We start from the raw sequence: 21,755 nt of genomic DNA, 5'->3' as shown, positions 1-21,755 counted from the left end.
AGAGAACAAATCTTATAGGTCCTACTGTCATTCAATATTTTCTGTCATTTTCTATCATCACGGGATGCAAAGACAAAATGTAAAGACAAACTTCCTAAAAGAAATGCTGAAGATGTCAAAACTGTTTTGTGATACAGTAAGAAAAAATTGTTGAAAAAAATGATTAAACTATGACTGTGATTAATTGTTGTTAATTAAGTTGTAGTGTTCAAATGAGATTCTATTTGTGAATCATTGCTGCTGATACACGCGACTTTCTTGTGAATCATTGTTGTGTATACATTCATATCTACTTCTATGTTTGATATATTTGGATGTACGCTCACTTTATCTCCATTGCTACATATACTTCTTTTTTCACCTACAAGTACAATTTACTTATTTTGATATGAATATAGATGTTTTGACTTATTTTTTGAATCGCTGCATGTGAAACAATTAGGTAGTTTTTATGTTGGGTCCAGCTCCTATTATTGCTTAGGATGAGTCTTTTATTTGATATATTTTGAATAGTCTTTTATTCCTTTATGGACACAACATTTTGCTTGTGGAAAGAAGCCTATTATATTCTACCATGGACTTTATTTTACTACATATTTAAAGAACAATTAATTAATAAAACAAAAAATATTAGTGCTGTGTGAATAAATATACGGTAGTTTCTCTGGCGGCCAAGATCACTGTAGGCAGAGATAGTTAATGCGAAGTGAGAAGATGCAGCACCCCAGAGTGCTTCTGCAGGAACTGAAGTACTTTACAGCTCCTAGGCGGAAATGTTGAGTGCACACTCTGGTCTTTTCACCTTGAGTGATTTATGACCTATGTCCTGGCACAGACTATGGCTGTTTCATATTATGAGATTGATAAGTCTATTGTAATCAAAGGGCTGAGCCTGTCTGGTAGGCTTGCAGTGAAATAATTTGTTATTGGAAAGTATTTACGAACTATTGGACAGATACCAGCTATTGGACTAGTTAGCAATGGTTTACGTTTTTTCCTTACCTGGACAAGGAAGCAGATATACATATAATTGCAATTTTGGGAAATCCAGAGGACTTCTGAGAAAGTTGTTTTTTTTCTTTTCCTGAAGAACATTCTGCCCCCTCTCATCTATGTTTAACAAGTAAATAAAGAGGTCACCGTATTTAAGTAAATGCCTGGGGCAGCAGAATGAATCATCACAAACTAATTTTATTACATTTCTCCCACAAGTAAGTTACTAAATAATACTCAACAGGAGTGCCTGGCCATGAAGGCACTTTACCTATTTTCACCAAAGCGCAAACAGACCTCATAATGGTGAAGCATTCCTGGTTGTTTGATGTTACAAATATAATGGAGGCTACAAATACACAAGATGAAAACTAATAGCAGATTGGCCAGGATACATTACAGAAAATTGTAGACTTCTAAAAATATATATAAAAAAAAGTCCATCTTCACTATCTTAGCTCATCTTTTCCTCTCTTTGTACTCTACCAGCCTCAATCATTTAAACCATGTACATTGACCCATACGTCACCAATGGGCCATGTCCTTTGTATGAGCAGGGACCTCGTGGAAGGCTTTACGAGGCATAAAGCTGTGCTGGGGTTAAATAACATGTTTCCTATTGCAGTGTGGGAAAGGTCTGTGTTAACTGTGCCTGCCCATAAACAAGTTCACTTGTCAGTCCATGTACAATCAATCAGCAGTCTAAGCCTTTTGTCAGGCAGTCTTGTGGCCCATAGCTATATTAGGAGCCCACTTGGAAGGTTTTTTAGCTTTCAGCTCACCCCGGCAGAAAGTACCATTTGTGCCTGTCACTGGTGGACGTATCCAACAGTGGTCCCCTATGCAGAACTGATATACCCCTGACGGCTGAGAGGGCTTTGCGGCCCTCGTGCAGAGGCACACTTTGCACCTCCCTATGTCTGCCCCTGCTGACTGCCCATAGTGTATGTTTTTCTGATGCCACTGCAGTCATTTAATGAGCAATGGTGATTGTTCAATTTTAAATTGCAAAATTTAGGCCAACAGTTTTATATCTACCAAATGTGATATTTTGTTTTTTTCTTGTGGTTCGATCACCTCCCACCATAAGCAATGCAATATTTTCAAGCCAAAATAATAAAATAATTTGTATGTGTGGTTTATTTTTTAAAATATGGTATTATTGTCTCAAAACATGCACGAGTCCTCCACAGAGTCCCTCTACAAAGACATCCAACTGACTACCACTGCAAATTTAGGACAATGTGTGAGGATCTCTAGTTTAGAACACAAGCTATAGATGCAGAAAATTTATACAAACATTTAATAATCGTTGTTTCCAGTGTGATCCCTTTTAAAAATAATGGAGTCCCGGTTCCTATTGTCCTATTAAACAATCAGTAGAATGTCTAACCCTATTCAGAAAACATTTTCTTTACAACCACCCAATGGACCTTCAGGGGGGACTTTACCAGGGATTAATTACTAATACTACCTACACTACTAAAATGCATAAGATTTTACTATGGGTGATTATGGGTTGCTATTAGTCATATTACCCCCAAGTTGCCACCCTTTTCCTGCATCAACAAACACCCGATTAAGAAGTTAACTAGTGCAAATTGTACACAAATTAGTTTGCTGCAATAGAGGCTTCTTTATCATTCTGAAAAGAAAAAAATCTAAGTTATCAACCCTTCCAGTTCAAAACCCTGAATCAGCAGCCTGCTAGTTTTCCCAGACTCATTCCCACCCTCCCTTGCTGAACTTTGACAATAAATACTGCTGGAGCGTCATTAAAGTAGAATTTAGCATGTAGGAAAAGCCACTTACAGAAGAAACAATAAAAAAAAACAAAGAGCATGATTAATGAAAGATTTGGGCTTTTACAATGAAACTGCATTTCCTCTTTTAAAACCTAAAAGGATAAAATGGGATATATGGAATAATGCATGATAAGCTTGGGACCTGTAGGCACAGGTACATTTTTCCTACAAAGAACGCAGACATTTCAGGCTTATAGACACTTTGTCAGGAGAACCTCACTATGTGTTAACTGAATCAAACTTGGTCAACATGAAAAAAACACTTAATCTTATGTGTGCTCACCAGATAGGACTTTCCATATTCCGAGCATGAAAACTAATTCATCTTCGAAAATATTTAGTCCCTTTTATACTTAGTGCTTCACTGAACAAAAACATTCTCACTTGAATTTACTGTAATATAGTTAAAGCTAATATCTGAGATAAGGGTCTCTCTTCCCAGTCTATGCCTTGCTCTTCTTTAACCACTGCTAACAGTAAGGAGGGGGAAAGAAAAACTAAAACATTCCTTTTACTTACCTAAAGCAGCAGCCATGAAATACTCTGGTCCCTGGGTCTTCTATCTTTCTCTTCTTACGGAGCGGGTCCCTCTTTGGGCGTCCATATTGCGGTCTCTGTGATGTGAACACTTCTTTTTGAAAGTCCAGCACAAAGGTCCTATAAAGACCCAGAACTGTTGACTGTAGCAATGGTGTCATTGTTTTAGACAATGGGGGCCTAGTCAGCACGGTCAGATGTTTAACTCTGGATTGGTGGCCATTGGAACCCAGGTGGCCAGGACAGTGGAATATCTTGCTTTATAGTCAGTAAGGCAGATTCAAAAATTAAGGGACACTGAAGGGGGTTAGAGGAGAAGAGCTGGGCAGGTGTTAAATTTTAGGCAGAGCTAGGCTATCTTTTTGGACATTTTTTGCACACAGTGCATGTATGGTGAACTTCACCTTCGCTGCTTTATAAGTATGCCCCTTTGTGTCCAAAAGTTTGTTAACACCCTTCCAAATGACTAAGTGCAGGTGCACACAAATAAGTATAGAATTACAGGTGCACACAAACAGGTCTGTAAGTTAAGGGTTTAACAGGTTTGGTGGTGAGGATCTTGTTTGGCCTGCAGAGAGCCCTGGCCTCAACTCCTCTGAGCAACTCTGGGATAAATTGGAAACCAATGGGCTCATATTTCCACACACACCAAAATCATTTGGAAAGCCTTCCCAGAAAAGTATAGCTTCTTATAACAACTTTATAATAATGTCAATTGTCCTGGGGAATTGGATAACCAACAAGCTTATATACATTTAATAGTCATAAGTCCACAAATGCTGGAGCCTTTAGTGCTCATTTGTGGTGGGTACAATCATCTCACATTATGAACTGACCCAGCATTTCGTAAAGTTCAGTCACGCACCTCTATTGCAATCTTTTTATTAACAAGGCACACCTTTACTATTAAAAGCTGCTATATATAACATCCACCTGCCCACACTGTGACAACATGGTGGTTTTGGCTGTACTATTTTTCTTCTCAGACTATTGCCCTCAATAATTTAATTATATTCAATTTCAGTTCTATAATTTAATACCAAAAGCAAACCTAGAGAAAAAGAACAATACTGTTTTTCTTTAGACACTCCAGAAGTAAAAAGGGGTTGTCTATATTGTATGTGAAAGTTGTCCTTGTAATAAATTGGCATGCTGTATAATACAGCAAGAGGGTGTGAGATAGGAAATGAAATTGGGCACTCTACACCTCACCTGCTTTTTGAGGTAAAACATTGCATTAATAGCAATGTAACACCTGGCATAAAAAATGTAAACAGGAAATATAAATGGTTGTGGGAACTTGCAGCACTCCAGGAAATGATGTTATTGTGTAAGAGGTCTTGTGGTCTGGCACAGTCTGTACAGATAACACAATCTTGTCTCAGTAGTGCTTCTTCAAATAACCCAGACAGAAAAAGGGAAATATTAACTAGGCAACATAAACTTAAACCAAATTAGACTGCATAAGAATAAATTCTTAAAGTGGAAGTTTAGTCTTTTTTTTCACTTAGTCTTGTGTAACAGCTGAAGTGTTGGGGTTTAACAAAAGAAGCACACATGGACAAAAGTGAACCAAACTGGGACCCCCATTGTCTGCATGGATCGCTGGGTACAGCTGTTGGAATCTAGTCCTGACTTCTTAGTTTAAAGTCCTTTTTGGAGTTTATATGTTCCCCCATGTTTTCACAGGTTTTCTACAGTTGTTCTGGTTTTAGCTCTGTAATTAAAAAGTAATATATTGGTGGGATTTGGCCAGATACCAAATGATCCCTGGTAAGTGTATAATATAAACATTATATAATCATACAGCAAAATATTTAACTTCTAGTTCCTTCTCCTTCTATGTCCTAAACGATAGAAGGGCACTGATCCATCAACAAAGGGCTAGAAAAAAAATCTTACAATAATTTCCACCCTATTTAACACCTTTTAACGATCACTCTTCATTTTGCTGCAGTAGCACCAACAGATTTTTGCATTCTAAGAGCCCTTTGGATTTAAGTTGCCCATAATGCCCCCTACCCCTAATCGTATTGTTTATGGCTAGGTACTTGCGGACTGAATTAAAAAAAAAAATATCGCTGTAAAGGTTCTGCAAGTTATGCCTAAGGGGAGGCTTTAAATGCACTGTAACAGGAAATAGTGATGACACCGTCACTGTGAACCTGAACAAGTCCATTGCTTCCATTACAATATTATCAAACTTGTCACCACACAGAAAAAGCTTCAGGATTCGGCACAAAAAGAGGATACAACATTTTATTTACGCAGCATTTTATATTGTTTGATTCTCACATTATATTTTCTATCCTTAATCCATAATACATTATATTAAGTAGGAAATGCACAAAACTATACTGCACTGCACTATATATTCTCTTTAAGCTTGTGATTCACTGCAAATGCACTGCAAATTCACCTGCAGAAATACAAAATCTGCCATTGCAGAGACTTCCACTGTTTTCTCAGCAGAAATGGTAATTGGCAGGAGCAATGCACATAATTGGGTGTTGACAAAGCATTTGCTATAAGAAATATCCAGCAACACATAATAATACACAATGTTTTACACACGTCAAATACATGTAATATTTTATATTGCAAAAAATACCAGCTTTTTATTTATTAAAGCTAAACACTGAAGGTGGAAATTCATTGCAGAAAAAAGTAACTATCAGTACAGGGAACAGGAAAGTTTCGCACACTAAGGCATATTTAACATTTAAATAAAGGTTATAAATCTCCTTTAGGTCATGTATTAATATTACAGGAAGTAAAACATGTCTAGTCACTATTCATTAACAAAGTGACTCATGAGTACTCCTAATTGTGGAATTGCACGGACATTTACACAGGTACTGACAGATACAGGTGTTGCAATTTCCTGCAATTTGCAATTTCCTGTTGCTATACAATTCATGAAGAAAGCAACAATGTGTGAACGCAAGATAAAAAAAGATATATGCCCATATCAACCAACTGTTTTATACTGATAAACTTGTGAACTGGGCAGAGAAAAAAACAAAAACATCAGCATACTGCAAATATGAGTTTACCTTTCGAGCAGTCAAATACAGCTGTTTTTCGTTTTTTTTTTCTTTTTAAACGGGAGTACAGGAAAGCTGAAAGTTTATTATTGCAGTGAAATTTGCAATTTTTTTTAATTTTGTATAAGTAGTGTTGAGCTTTAATACTGACAATCTTTTAACAGTATCTGTGCAAATTCAAAGAAAATTCAAATAAAGTGCGTCTTACCTTCTGGGTTGTGATCTGCATTCTTCCTCCCCACTGTCAGCTTCCTGCATGAAGAATAAAAACAGATGATTAGAATATACCAAAACGACAAAGTTTTCCAAAGCCCCTCAGGTAATGGACCTGTGATCATACGGTGCTAGAGGAGGCCTCCTCCCTGACAACATGTATATACAAGTGAGTTCAAATGGGGGAAAAAAAGAATTACAACAGACTGCAGGCTGAGAAAGATTAAGAAAACTTCCATAAAACGGTCAAAACCAAATGATCACCTGTCTTTAATGCCAATTTACCTAGTCCACTCTAAGACAAATACATATAATCAGAACAGTACTCTGTACTTCAAAAACAAAGAGCAAAGGGGCTTTTCAAAGAAAAGGCTGTTGTTCATTGTACACCAAACAAAGGCCAACTATACAATTTACTGAACATTTCCCTTTCTTACAAAGAAATTATAAGTGTTTTCATTATTTTCTAGAACTGTAGTTTTTAGAAAATATAGGCAAATCATATCTATACCTATCTGTAATGCCCCACAATGGTGTCCCGAACAGTTATACAAAGCATTAAAACTTATCGATATGTAATGAAGGGTAGGGATAGTCAGAAAGATCAAGATTCTGGGTTAAACAGCAATTTATTTAATATTGCAGGACGACCTCAGCTATGTCTGCTGCCGCTAGAGACATCCCATCATTAACCAGGAAGGGTGTTCAGAGGCAACCAACAATTGTCTGGTTATAGTTCCTGTGACCTCCCCAGCTACGGCTGGAAACACCAACATGCCATTCAGCGTCTCTGCATCAATACATTTCCTTTTTGATGAATACCCGTCATTGATGACAACAGTTTCCAGGTTTTCCTTCTACCTTTCAGCATCCACTCTCCTCTAGCTTCTTTCTACAATAAAAGATAAAATTTAAAAAAAAACTTCCACGCGGGACCCTAATAATGGCTACATCAGTTGCCCAAATTTAGGAATTCAAATGAGGACCTATAGAATAAAATCTAATATGGTTCAATTATGGTATATTCTAGGTTCTAAAACATTCAGCGTGGACCCTAAAAGTGGTTAGCAGTTTACTTCCATTTATAAAACAATATTTAGCTGCTGTGGAAAAGATCAAACAATTAGTGGCTGGTTGGAAGAAAGAGTCCTCTTATAGCTCAAAGGTTAAGGATTACTCTAATACTATGAAATGGAATTTACAATGGCGATCACAGCATATGCAAACCCAAACAATGAACTTTTTTGTATTTTCAGGAAAAATAGATTCTCAGCTATTTCTTTATCCTGGAACCCTTTCAGTAAACATGCCAGCTGCCACTTTTTTTTCTTTTCTTTTTCTCCCAGGCATTGGGGTTGTCATGCTAAACCTTTCTTTACTAATACATCAGGTGTCCACACCTGACTACTAGGTGATTTACTAGGAGTGAAGAATCAAAAAGGGTGACAGTCAAACAGGACACATCATCAAGTCCACGATGGCCCCCTCTATTTCTATACTATTTAGAACCTTTAAACAGGAAGCATATCGGTTGCCACTAGTCTCATCCTTCTGAAAATGATGGTTGAATGGTTGTCTTGCCTATCATGAGTTGGATACATTCTTAGTGTGAACCGAAGTTTCTATGCACAAGTCAGATTTCATGATCCGATCAATTGTTTGGGATCAATGACAAAGTACCAATGCAAGAGTAGCAGATTCAAAGCCAGTCAGCTATGATGGCAGACCATCAGATGACCAGACAATGATGGCAATGTCCTAATTCATTTGACAATTTTTCATTTCAGTTTTTCTGCTCAGTTAAGTGTACTCATCCCAATAGACTGATCAGCCAAGTACTCATTACAGAACATAAGAAAACTGATTCGCAAATTATTAAAAATGGAAAAAATTAAAAAGAAGACATACAATTTAAAATTATTGTGTCCCTGAATTGCATGAGTCTCTGCAAATCAGATCTGCAAAGAAATAGTTAAGTATAACTTCATTATCTGTTCAGCCCTATCTATCACCACTAAATTTCAATATGGTCTGAAGCACATATATAAGACAAGACCAGAATAAACTATTTCAGTGTCTCTACTCTATAGTTGGAGAATGTTTACTCTGAACACTCAAAATTCTTGATATAAGCGTACAAATTCCTAGGTATGGAAATTTGCAATATGAAGTCCTATGCGTCTTTCACGTACTGGAAGTTTGGACCTTTCAAATCTGTTCATGAGAATGAATCGATCAGCCACAACAATAAAACACTAAGTTGGAAGCAAGTGAACAAGCATTTCTTAAAGGTTACGTTGTTAGAAGCAAGAAAAATGGGAAAGCGTAAGGATCCGAGTGGATGCGACAAGGATGAAATAGCAAAGGCCACATGACTGGGTCAAAGGTTCCTCTAAATAATACCTGTTGTGGGGTGTTCCTGGTGGCTCGAGGTTAGAACCCACCAAAAGGGGTCTGAGAAAGGACAACTGGTGAAAGGGTCATGGGGCCCAACGCTTACAAATTAGCTGGGGAAAGCGTTGGGGAGGGGGGTTCATGATGTCACGATGAAGTACATCTGTATTGATCCACAGAAGAGATACTGAAGAATATAATGTGTAAAAGAAAAAAAATAACTTTTTTTGTTGAGGATTAGAACACATCTGCATCTCAGACCAGTCAAAGTGCCCATGCTAACTCCCATCCACTGCCAAAAAAGTTTTACACAGGGCATGTGTAAATGCGATGGAAGAAGATGGCTTATGAATCAGGTTGATTATGTAGATGGACAGATGCATGTGCATTGTTTACCTGGGAAAGAAATAGCAGCAATTTGGAAAGAAAGTAGGCTGGTAGATTTAACATGACTAAAGGTAACTGTGGAAAAGTCCACAGAACAAATTCAGTTTCAACTGTATTGTACAGCCCAAATGGGCAACTATACAATATTATGCAGGTGGTTTTATTGTTTTTGAGATTAGTGTATATGTTAAGTGAATAAGTGATCAAAGCTCATTAGGTCATTTCTTAATTAGTAATTCAGGAAGGCAAAACAAAGCCAGCTATTCAAATGTCAAAACCAACAAGGTGTCACACATTACACCCTCAGTGTCCAGTCTACACCCCGACAATAGCAGCCAATAAACACCTTTTGTATGTGTATTAGATACTTCATACATACTCCTGTTCTCCCCTCCCTTAATAGCCAGGTACTGGGAAGCATGGAAATAAATGACATGCAGCCAGGTTCTACATTACCTCTGACAGATATAATAGTAAGTTCCCTTTGTGGTAAGGCAGAAATTATCAGGCTGCAATTTGAAGACAAAGAATAACAAGAAAACAAAACCCAAGTAAACTCCAAGAAAAGGAAGTCAAGATTTATATCAAGTAACTAGATCTAAATAATACAATTACATTGACATGCTATTTCATTATCTTCAGCAATGTGAGAGTGCAGCCTGAAAAAAAAGTAATCATTTCAGAGCATTAGGAAATCATTCAAAAGCTAAAGCCACAGGATGCGACACAGCAATTATATGCAGCATTTTTAAAGAAAAAAGCCAAACCTTCCACATAAATAATACCAATTGCCGCGCTATAAAAATCGATAGAGGCCATTTCTAAGACAGGTGCCAAGTAGCATCATAATAGATCAAGCATGTAAAAATGTCACAAAAGAGAATTGTATGTGCAAACCCAAAACTTTTCTTTAGTTTTTTCAAAAACAGTTTAACACCAACTTAAATGTCTGGGATATCAATCTGACTAGAAAGGAAGCGATTGGAAATCAGTTTCACCTACTTTGGTGCAAATGAAAGAAACAACAGGTGGACCAAATGAACAATCAACCAACCAACCCCCAAAGAGCAAACCTTTTACCATAAGCCATTTCTCTCTTATTCTTTCTGATTTTTCATCAGTCTTGCATTTTGCTAGTACGTTTGTCATTACCTTACAGTACCGAAGTAGTACCTGTATACAACTTTTTAGTACTTTCAATCATAGTGTTTCAGCATTATTTGTTGGTGTTACCACAGCTTTCTGTTAAGCTTTGTCAGCTTCCTGGCCGTTTGACAGGTAGGCCGCGAGACCACGGAGACCCGCGGTGGTCCACAGCTCAGGTCGGCGCACCCTCCAGCAGGGTTAGGAGATGGACCCCACTTGGGGGGGAGCACCAGCCACAGCCGAGGATCATGTCTCCCATATTGATTGCAGGCTCAGGGTGGTGGGGGGGTTGTGGCATTATGAAGTCACTCAGGGGGAAGTTTCTTCCCCTGAGTGACATGCGCGGTTTGGAATCGGTAGATTCAGTGGTCCGCGAGCTGCAAAGTATGTAATGCAAATAACAAATTTATTTATTAATTTAACTGGCATGATTATGAAGAGGGGGTAAATGGCAGGGTAGGCAAAATATAGACAGACTAAACTTCAGCTTTATTTAACCTTTCTGCTTCAAAGAAAACCAGGGTGGAAATTACTGTAAAAAAAAAAACACACACACAATACAGGTGTGCTATGTTTAGTTTATAAAAGAAAACAACTCCCTTTAAAAAGCTAGCGATACCAGCAAAACCTCAAGACTGAACTTAGTCTGAACCCTGCGGTAACACCTCTTTCTGTACAAAGAAAGGGTGGGTAGTTTCTCAATCTCCTCCTTCATAAATAATCACTGAATGACTGCAGGTAGATTGCTTCAAGAAAACCTGGATCTGTATATCGTAGAATTATTCATGGAAGTGACAGGTAACTCACTGCACTGACCAGATCCAATGGATGACAAATCCCAAAGATAAATCTGTTGGTTTTTCCAACAAGGGTCCGTATGCAGACTAAAAAAATACCGCTGTTTCATAAAATGACCAATAACCTTTATAGAGAGGGGGAAAATGTGTACTCGTTTCTCTACCAAAGTTGCAGGTCTTCAATGTAAATCAAAAAATACATAAAAACAAAAAAAAGGTACTTACTGGAACATTTAAAGATGGTCTGATGGACCAGATACAATAGAGAACATTGAGCAAATAAAAGGGTACCCTCAAGATATGGGATTATGATCCAACTTTAGAATTTTAACATTAGCCAAGAACCTAGCCTAAAAAAGAACGATTTATCTAAACGCAATGCTCACAGTACTATGGTTGAAGGAGGTTTGAGTTTTGATGCATACAGCAATACAAAGTCTGGTGCAATTTGTTTGCATTTTATTTTGACCTACAGAGAGTATGATGAATTTGTGTCAAATGCACTACTTGCACAGAGGTAAACCCTAAAGCTGCATTTCCACGTGCATATATTGTCGTTGGAAAGGATCTTTCACAATCTTTTCTAATGACTAAGCACTGCACGATGCACGAACGAGCGCTGTACATACAGCACCGTTCTGATATATGGAGAGGTGAGGGGGAGAACGAAGGAGCGCCACCCTGCTGCACGCTCTCCTTCGTCGATCCGGCAGGACGGTCGTTCGGACGATGGGCGCTGTACACAAGCCAGATTCTCGTCCGATATCGGCCCTTAGCTGATTATTGGGCGAGACCCATTGGACGTATGTACATAGCTTAAATCAGATTTCAGGGTGTTCTGTTCACTTTTATTGATTCCAACCACAGGAAATCAAAAAGATGGTTTTCCCTGGCAGGGTTATCAATGTCATCACAAAATTAAATTAAGTGTGGCCTCCTGGTTCCCCCAACACTCTCTTCAGAGCTGTTTGTCCATTTGACCTAAATTTTTGTTAGGCCTCTTCTGTTCTTCCCACATACAAGCCTTTACATAGCATTTCTGCCCGAGCCACCTGGTCCCCAGTTCCAACTTTATCAGGGTCGCAAAAAGACACTCCCTTTTATTATAACAAGCAAGGTGATTTCTAGCCTGGTGGAGGGACTGAGAATCTGGACCACCAATTCTTTCCGAAACACTCCAGGGCCTGGAACCCAAACAAAGTGCTGCAAGTCTGCAGGACAACAATTACTTCATGCATTATTTATGCACCTAAATCCTTTTCCCAGGTGAAACTGAGCAAAATGCTACTAAATTACCCTCCGAATGTGGCCTCACACTTTCACTATGCTACAAGAAGTATGCAATTAGCTCTCACAAGAGAGTGAAGTCAAAACAAATATCTATAGACTCTTTGTGGGGCCAGGTGAAGTATACAACTTTTGTTGTTTCTCTTTCAGCTTTTTTTTACAACTCCCAACTCTTTGGACTGGCGTTCCTTTTCCTATTCAGCTTGCTGCCACTGTCTGCTCCTCTAAAATAGCACTCAAAATCCAACTTTTCCAACATACCTATCCATCTTCTTCGGTCCCCTAAAACCCTCACTTTTAACCCACCAATCCATATCTCCCCTCCTATTGTATACTTCCCCCACCTCCTAGATTGTAAGCTCTTCGGGGCAGGGTCCTCTCCTCCTCTTGTGTCCCTGTCTGTCTCTGTCTGTCATTTGCAACCCCTATTTAATGTACAGCGCTGCGTAATATGTTAGCGTTCTATAAATCCTGTTTAATAATATTAACTCATATTTTAACAGACACTCAGAATCAATAAAATCAAAAGTGATAGGTTTAATGCTCATCATGTCTCAACCTTCTTGATGCACGGGTCAGAAATATTATGATATGGACAGCAGTGGCATCCTATATCACCTCACAGTCCCTACTCTTTTTAATTTTCAGATGGAGCCCCCACCCAGTAGAGCAGCTGTATTTAGATGGGATATGGCATGTCAGGCCTGTATATGCACAATATATATTTAATAAGCATTCTGACATTAAATGTGCAGACATACTTAAATTTTAGTATTAAAATATTATTAAGTATAAAGGAAAATACATACAAAATCATAACCCCACAACACAAATACAAACACACTTGGACAACTGGAATAGCGATAAAAGGATATAAAGCAATCTTAACTTGCATCCAGCTACGATCCAATTTGCTTTAAATGAAGCAAATGATTACTGTTACTCAGGATTAGGAAGGGGCTGCGGCAGTGAGATATTTAGATAAGCATATTAAAGCAACTATCGTTCTGCGTATATTCTTTCAAGTGTATTATCTTCATATCCTTGGAAGCCGCTTTCAATTTTATTCCACAAGGACATCTTTTAAAAAATCAACAATGAAGCAAATCACCTGATATAGAAGGCTCAAATGGAAGCAGGGGCTCAAATGGAAAAAGGGGTTGCTTAGTACTTCTTCTGGAAGGTGAAGTTAAATCCTAAGGCCGATTTATCACAATAGTCATTTTCACATATACCTGTGATCACTATAAATACCAGATCAGGTTCAGATGAAAGTTCTATAGCTTTAAAATCTACTAAACCTGACACATCAGGTTTGTACATTGACTTAAACATAACCTGTCATTATAAGATAAGGAATAAAATGTGCATACTTGGACACTTTGGTGACTGCCGTATTTACCCAACATCCAAGAGTCCTTAAACATTCACCAAAGAGTGAATAAATTTGCACAAACATGTTAAACATTCCATGGAATAGTTTCTCGGATACATGCTGGACATTCTTTATCCAAAGGGCTTTTAGTTTTATGAGTACTCAGACAGGAACAGTGTAGCTTGAAAAAATTGTTCACTGGGTGAAAGTGATACTTTGTAGATGGACCTAAAAATGCAATGCACTCTGGGCTTTCCTGCGCTGGGTCCCAGGTTCAAATCTCGGTCAAGGCACTATCTGCATGGAGTTTGCAGATTCTCCCTGAGTTTGTGTGGGTTTCCTCCGGGTACTCCAGTTTCCTCCCACATTCCAAAAATGCAGTTAGGGTAATTGGCCTTCCCCCCCAAAAAATTGCCTTAGAGTGTATTAAAGACATATAAGAATGATAGGGACATTAGATTGTGAGCACTTTTGAGGGACAACTAGTGACAAGACTATGGACTTGTACAGCGCTGCATAATATGTTGGTGATATAAAAATACTGTGTAATAATAATATTATTCATCCACTTAAGAGCTCTCGGTCTTTGAGAAAACTATGCTTATGAAAATTACTGGATCTTCATTTACTGAAACACAATCTTTGGATTAATCTCTAAACATAAGTCTGCAGTACTAACAGTGTTCGCAATAAAAACATGGAAGAATGAACGTGATTCAGAGAACTAAGGAGCTGTAACATTTTTATTTATTTTTAACAAGGGGAGAAAAATGTTATCAATACAAATGTATGAAAAACCAACAGTGCATACACTATGGCAGAGTTTCTCAACCAGGGTTCCTCCAAAGGTTGCCAGGGGTTCCCTTGAGCAATGACCAGTTTTTGACTCTCAGGTCAGTGACACTAATGATCTCTTTGGCTTCATCTGTAAGGGTGACATTCTTCCCAATGGTCAGCAATGTAAGAGGCACTGACCAGTCCTACTGATCTCCACATTATTGAACTGTTAGTTGTGGATATAGTAATTGTGGCAGAGGTTACCTAAAAACCTTGAAAACTTTTTCCCCCACATTAAAAAGGTTTATAATCACTGCACTATGGCTTAATAGCTCTACAGTCGAGAGTTGTAGAATAGGTAATAGCAAATATAAATCATAGCACATCAAAGAAAGCCTTTTGCTTTTACTAGATAATAAATCAGGCTTAATGCAGCCATCCTATTTCCAGAGAAACCATTCTGTGTACTGTTTACGAGAAATCAAAGTTCATTAACAATCAGAATAATGGGTATTCTGGAAAGCAGATACATTCAATTCACTATTTTGTCCACTAGAGGGCAGGCAAATTAAGCACAATGATAATGATTATTGCAGCATTTCCTGACATTATAAGGAAAGCTTGGATTATTAACACAATATTAAAATTCATTCAAATATTTAAATTACCAATACCCCATGACTATGTATAAATGTTTTATAAACATCCATTAGTTTCAGATTAGAATAAAACTAAAATACTTACTGATATGAGATTTAAATGCAAATGTATTACTTGCTAAACAGTCAGCTAAATTTATCATAAAAAGAAGTACCAAGAGAAACGTTAGGTGCCGGCTGTAATAATGATGGCAATAAAATGAATAACTCTTTAAAGACAAGATGAATAGATGCTAAGAGAAATAAACAACATTTCCTCTAATGTGTTTAATGAGAAAACAGATTAGATTGCAAACTATAACCTAATAAAATTGTATTGTTATAAAGCCTAGGGGAAAATAATGAACCTCTATCACTGGAATACAGGGGAATAGTAAAAATAATAATAATATCATAAAGGGTGATTAGTATAGAGGATTGGCCACGGGGTAGCAGGTCTACACTACATGGGGACAGGTTGGGCTAGAAGGGTCATGGGTCTGACCCATGGATCAGAGGGTAATGGGTCTGCATTCATTTTAGATTTGTGGAGGGACATAATAATAAGTAGCGTTGCAACAGGCAGACAATTAAATGCACACCAACAAGGCCAAAACCACATACTTTTTTGGGGGGAAATACAATGAACAATCACTAACAAATGTCACATAAACCTAAAAGTCTGTACAGAGTTTATTGCCAGTATCTTGGTGGGTAATATTATGGCGTTTGCACAGCTATTCTTCAATGTCACATTATGTGATCTATTCTGGTGGAATACTTAACAATGGACAACTTAAAATAACAATGGCCTTCTATTCGGGAAAAACATAGGTGCGCATCCTTCTCACCCTGCCTTCCTTCTCCATAGCACAGAAAGCTATGTCTGTACATTGCACCCATTCTAGAAATAAACCTTACTGACCATTTCCAGGGACAGAAGAACCAATCCTGGAACATAGAAAATAATAAATACAGAATACTAAAGTTGTTAAACAGAATCTCATTTAGAAGATAGGACTAACATCAGTATGATAGGCTCCTTGTAGTTTAGCATTCAGTTTGCAAACCTGTAGCAGTTTTCAGTAAATGGATTTACAACATTAAGCTGTTTCTGTGGTATAAACCAGATATTATAAATAAGCAACTAAGCAATTTGCAAAATACTCACCTCAATAAAACCAGTCTGGGTATACTTTAAAGTGGAATTAAACCCAAAGATGAAGGACCTAGGTGATGTCCCATCTGCGATAAAATAGTTTTACTTGCTCAGTTTAATTGCACTCATCTGTTCCTGCTCGAACCCGGGTACCACCATTTTCTTTCTTATACTCTATCTGCCTTTACTCTTCAGTCATCTTTAATATTTAGCCTGGGATGATGTAAGAGGGAGTTCATTCAATCCCTGTAACCGCAGGGGAAGCCGGGATGTGCTGGGTATCCTGGTATCCCACAATGATGGGCAAAAGCTTAAAGCTTATTAGGGAGGTAATAATGTTCATTGCAGAAGGAACATTGCATGGCCCTTTCTGCCCTAAAGCCCTGCCTGATCCTAAACTTTGCAATCAGAACCTTGTTCTGCTTTAAGGCCATTTCAGCAGCCCTAATCCAAAGAAGTCAATGTTTTTACATGCACTGCATCAATGATGGCCAACAAGTCTTAAACAGTAGTAATGTGCTATAAATTCAACTGTTCCGATTGTAACTGATAAATTCATTTGTTCTGATTGCCAAAGGGTATAAAGGAATGTTTAGTGCCACCTATTACCCCAAATTGAGGATTAAACTTATTTCTGATATTTGTGATGGAATTAGACAAAAACCCTTTTCAAAGAGAGCTCTTCTATACTAAACCTGTAAAAGATTTCAGCCATCGTATCATAAATACGCATAAAGACACACACGAGTGAACAGTACCCGCTTCCCTTTCAGATCTTCACAATGAGCACATAGCCTTCCACTGCTGTCATCATGCTCTATTAGTAAAAGGTCATGGAGGAGGATACAAAGGGCACATTTTATATCTTCTCCAATGTGGGCAATGATATGCTAAGGATAATAAAGTGCGCTCAACCAAAAAAATATATTACGCTGATTGAATTCAATGCATCTGGAAGACAGGAAAATTCCCCTGTGTCATCTCCAGAAGGTCAGTGGCTAGGTAACACATGCAGATTATAGCTTTTCAGAGCATTTGTCAAGCTTCTGTCGGTGATGTGCAGAAAGGTAATCATTACTCCTAACACAGAAGAATATCAATGTATCATATCTCATATACACACTGCATAAGTAGGAGCAAGTAGACATCCCAGGTGTTTAGTGCTGCAGCCTTTAAAATAAAACCTCCCTTGGTGGTTGCACAAAGTAAGGAGACCTCATTGACTCCTAGATTGTAAGCTCTTCGGGGCAGGGTCCTCTCCTCACTGCAACCCCTATTTAATGTACAGTGCTATGTTGGGGTTAAATAAATCCTGTTTAATAATAACAATTGACACATACTTTTTAGTGGGGCACACACATGCAATTAGTTGGCCAACCATCCACCCTGCCAGTATATTCCCTGTAAAAAGATCCAAGAACGGGTCAAAAAAGACATGCTACCTCCATAAATGCACAAAGTGTGGTGAAGAACTAAGCTGTAATCAAACTGGGTAGGGCCTAGGCTTATATAAATGTCATTTTATACAGTGCCTGGTATACACATGGAAGATCACTATGCTTCAGGTAGTCTTGTTTTTATTTTAAGGTAAATTTTCCTAAACCTGCAAATTTCTATATACATTCTAACATCTTTTGTAGTACTTCCCTAATAGTCATAAGTAATTAACATAGTCCTTAAAATAATTATCTAAATTCATAATAAATAATTGGAGACTGGCCTTATTGAGCCCAAATAGGAAGACAAAACAATTAAAATATCTTTTCAGATATTACACTATTTTAAAAGGATACACAAATAAATTGGAAAATAAATGTACACAAGTAATGTATTACCAATACAAAAGCAGGACTATGTAGCTACAATCTGCAATATTTCCTGCATAGTTGCCAGTGAGTCTAGGGCAGGTTAATGTTATGCACCCAAGGGGCAAATCATTGAAATTCTGGGGTCATGAAATGTAAGGACTGGTGCTGAGTTTAGAAATGGAAAATACCAGAAGGGAGCTGATTATAGCAGGTACTTTTTTTGTTACTTGAAGGTCAATTAACATTTTCAAAAGTTTATTAAGCTAGATTGATTCTGGCTACTATAAATACCACCACCAAAATCTTAATGTGAAGTCTCCAATGGGAATGGAAGAAGATAATTCATGTTGTAATGCCTCAGAATAAACAGCAATATTGAAATGATTCTCATTTACTCATGACCAAAGTCCAGACGTCAAAGTAAACTCGTGTCGCATTATGAAATATGCTCCATTATTCTCCTCCTTCCCCTTACTAAATCCCTCTGATGTTATTAAATACATTTTCACCCTATTTTTGCTTTATTTGAGTTCACCACATAGATTACAGAGTGACGTGTATATTGCCTAAAGGATTATCTGGTGTACAGATAATAAAAGCTGCCAAAAAATCTCATCTCTCTCGTTTGTAAATGGTATTTTGCCATCAACAGTTATTTTGAAAGACAACACATACTTTCTATGGGAAGGGCTCACAATTATGTGACTGAACTAACCATGTTACTGAGAGGTTCAGCAGAAATTGAAGACACTTCATACCTAGAAGCTTCTAATATTACTTGCTAAGTTGCATTTCATCAAGAATTAAAGGTTAACATGTTAGCTTGCCACCAGACACCCTAAAATGTACCGTCAACATTCTTAATTTACATTTAAAGTAAACATGTAGAGATACAAATATGGTGGCTGCCACTGTAGATTTTTGCAAATAACTACCTGGCTACCTCTGGGTTAAGTGCCAAGTCACAGACTCGAAACAAGTATGCAACAAGTTATTTGGAGGATTCTAACTCTATTAGTTCCTGGTCAGTTCCCAAAAAAGAAAGTCAACGTTGTTTGGCAGTTGGAGAATGTATTAACACCTAAACAAAGTGAAAGGTTCCTGCATCCACCATATACAAGATTGCAACTGAAACTAGTTCAGATTGAACGGAGGCAGTTAAAATATATTATAGTTAAAAAAAATAGAAATATATATATATATATATATATATATGTATATATATATTAGTAAAAGTCACATCAGACCCTTTAAAAAAAGTTATAGAAGGTAACCATCTTCTCAGCTCAGGCAAGGACAGTGCCATCCTAACCTATATTGAGATTTACTGTTGCCAAGGTACTGCAGAACTATAACTGATATCTGCTATTTTATTGCTTGAAACATTAGTAAAGAGCTGCTTAGACACACTTGAGTCATGCCTAGACTGTAAGATATACTGTGCATGCACTAGTAGAATACAAATGTTTCAGAAAACAACACTTCTATGTTTAATTAGGAACTTAATAAAACATGTGACTATTTACAACTTGAGCCTTTTTTGGGAAACCTTGCAGGCCATATTGGCTCACTTTTCAGAGCCCAAGTAAAAGTGCTACATTAATTTTTTAAAATAAATACTTGATAAAAACATACAGAAATGTGCCTTTTTGCTAAATAATTAAAAATCAGCAACCATTAATCTTTCCCAAGTACCTGTCATTCATTCCTGGAGTAGTTGGTGTTAGTGACTGGACACTAGCTAAGGCCACACAGGACACTGGCATGAACCAACTGCCATTCCAGACATCCAGAAAGATTTAGACGACATGATAAAGAGCACATGTTTGGTTGCACCAGAAGTTCATAATTAAGTTCATAGATTACGTGTAGATACTGCTATGGCTGCATAACACAGTGCACATATTCTACATTGGGCTTACATTTTTTTGTGTGGAGCCTGCACTGTGCCACTTTGTGACTGCGAAAAAAGCTGGCCAAGCAACCTTGCTTTCCACCTGCAATCATTTGAAAAGCAAACAGCGCTCAATGCACATTTGTAAAGCATAAGCATCATTTTTTTATTATGTAAAACAGTGGTCACAAGGTCTGCTTACAAAGAAAAAACCTGCCTATCAGTTTTCTTTTTCTATACAGTGAGCTGCACATGCAGTGTACAGCCTTTGCACAATTCTGTGCAGAGAAGTACTAGCTCCTGTGCGTATGCAAGGGAGTTGCATTACCTAACCTAGCAAATAAGGATGGCCGTTACCCCGAACCGGGAAGAAGAGCAACTGACGATAGCAGCAATCGATGAAGAACATCACTCCACTGAAAGGGGTGCTTTGGCAGGTAAAGGACTATTCTGACACTGGGAGGACACTTAGATAAACTTACATAAAACAGTAAGGGTAATCTGATGGAGTTAGTGGGCCAGTGTGGGGACAGCTTTATTGAAGGTCAACTGAAAGATCCCTTTACATATTCCAGCTCGCAATATTAAGCAAAGTGAAATGGTTATCTCATACAGAGCAGTACAACTAACTTGGAACCAATTCCTGCATCCTCATCATTGTAAGGTCTTTAGCTCCCCCATCATTGATTCCTGCTACTAATGGCCCTTGTAAATGCTTGCATCTATTTTTAAAAGTCTGTAAATATGTGTAATTCATTAACATACTTTGTCTCTGGAACAGATTTCCTTTGACTTCCACTGTAGTCCCAAAGGAATGAAACAGGAAGAACAGTTGAGTAAAGTAGATCACACTGGACCAGAAGACCAAGGAGAATTATGAAAATACTGTACAAGTATAGGTCATTGTTTGTTTGACAGATGACTTTCCCACAATGGATTTTGTTTATAGAGCACATTCCCCAGCAAGATACATAAGCTTACAATTTTAATCACTGAAAACAAAAATGATGCTAAAGAACCAAACAGAGGAAATTTAGTAAGCTTTTTTAACAGTGTTCTGGCCACATACCAAGCCTTTTCTGGATGTAATGGGAAACACCATTTGCAGTGTTAATTACGTCAAGCATAGCTACCATGTGCATGTAAGCATAAAGCTGGGCCTCCTGCCAGAAATTTTCCTAGCGTATGGTGGAAATTATAATCAATTTCTAGCTTCACGTAACTCTGTTTTCAATGACAACAACAGCTATACAGATCTATTTTATGACACCAAATGCAGTGCAGGACATATGGAAACAATTTACCCAACACAAGCTGTCAATGGACCTAATCAAAACAATTTACATTGATTATTGCTAAAGAAACAATAATGACAATAGGCCTAAACAAAATTTAAATAAAGAAAGAGCACATAAAAAACATCCAAGAAAGATCAGGCGAAATAAAGCATGGCATACATTGGCATATTTTGTAATTGGTAAAATCTTTAAATACAATA

At 37.6% G+C, this 21,755-nt stretch overlaps 1 protein-coding gene across 2 annotated transcripts in view; it reads right to left on the bottom strand.

Annotated features, from left to right (window-relative positions):
* SSH2 (slingshot protein phosphatase 2) overlaps window positions 1-21,755 on the bottom strand; it is a 153,832-nt gene that overhangs the window by 87,338 nt on the left and 44,739 nt on the right. For both annotated transcript variants that reach the window (XM_072430794.1, XM_072430805.1), the window contains one exon: window positions 6,591-6,634. In XM_072430794.1, coding sequence (XP_072286895.1) covers window positions 6,591-6,634 — 44 coding nt within the window. The remainder of the gene's footprint in view (window positions 1-6,590; window positions 6,635-21,755) is intronic.

This window comes from Pyxicephalus adspersus, chromosome 1 (assembly GCF_032062135.1).
Source record: "Pyxicephalus adspersus chromosome 1, UCB_Pads_2.0, whole genome shotgun sequence".
In the NCBI taxonomy this organism is placed as follows: Eukaryota; Metazoa; Chordata; class Amphibia; order Anura; family Pyxicephalidae; genus Pyxicephalus; species Pyxicephalus adspersus.
Note: the sequence above shows the minus strand (reverse complement) of the source record. Positions and strands in the feature narration are given on the sequence as shown.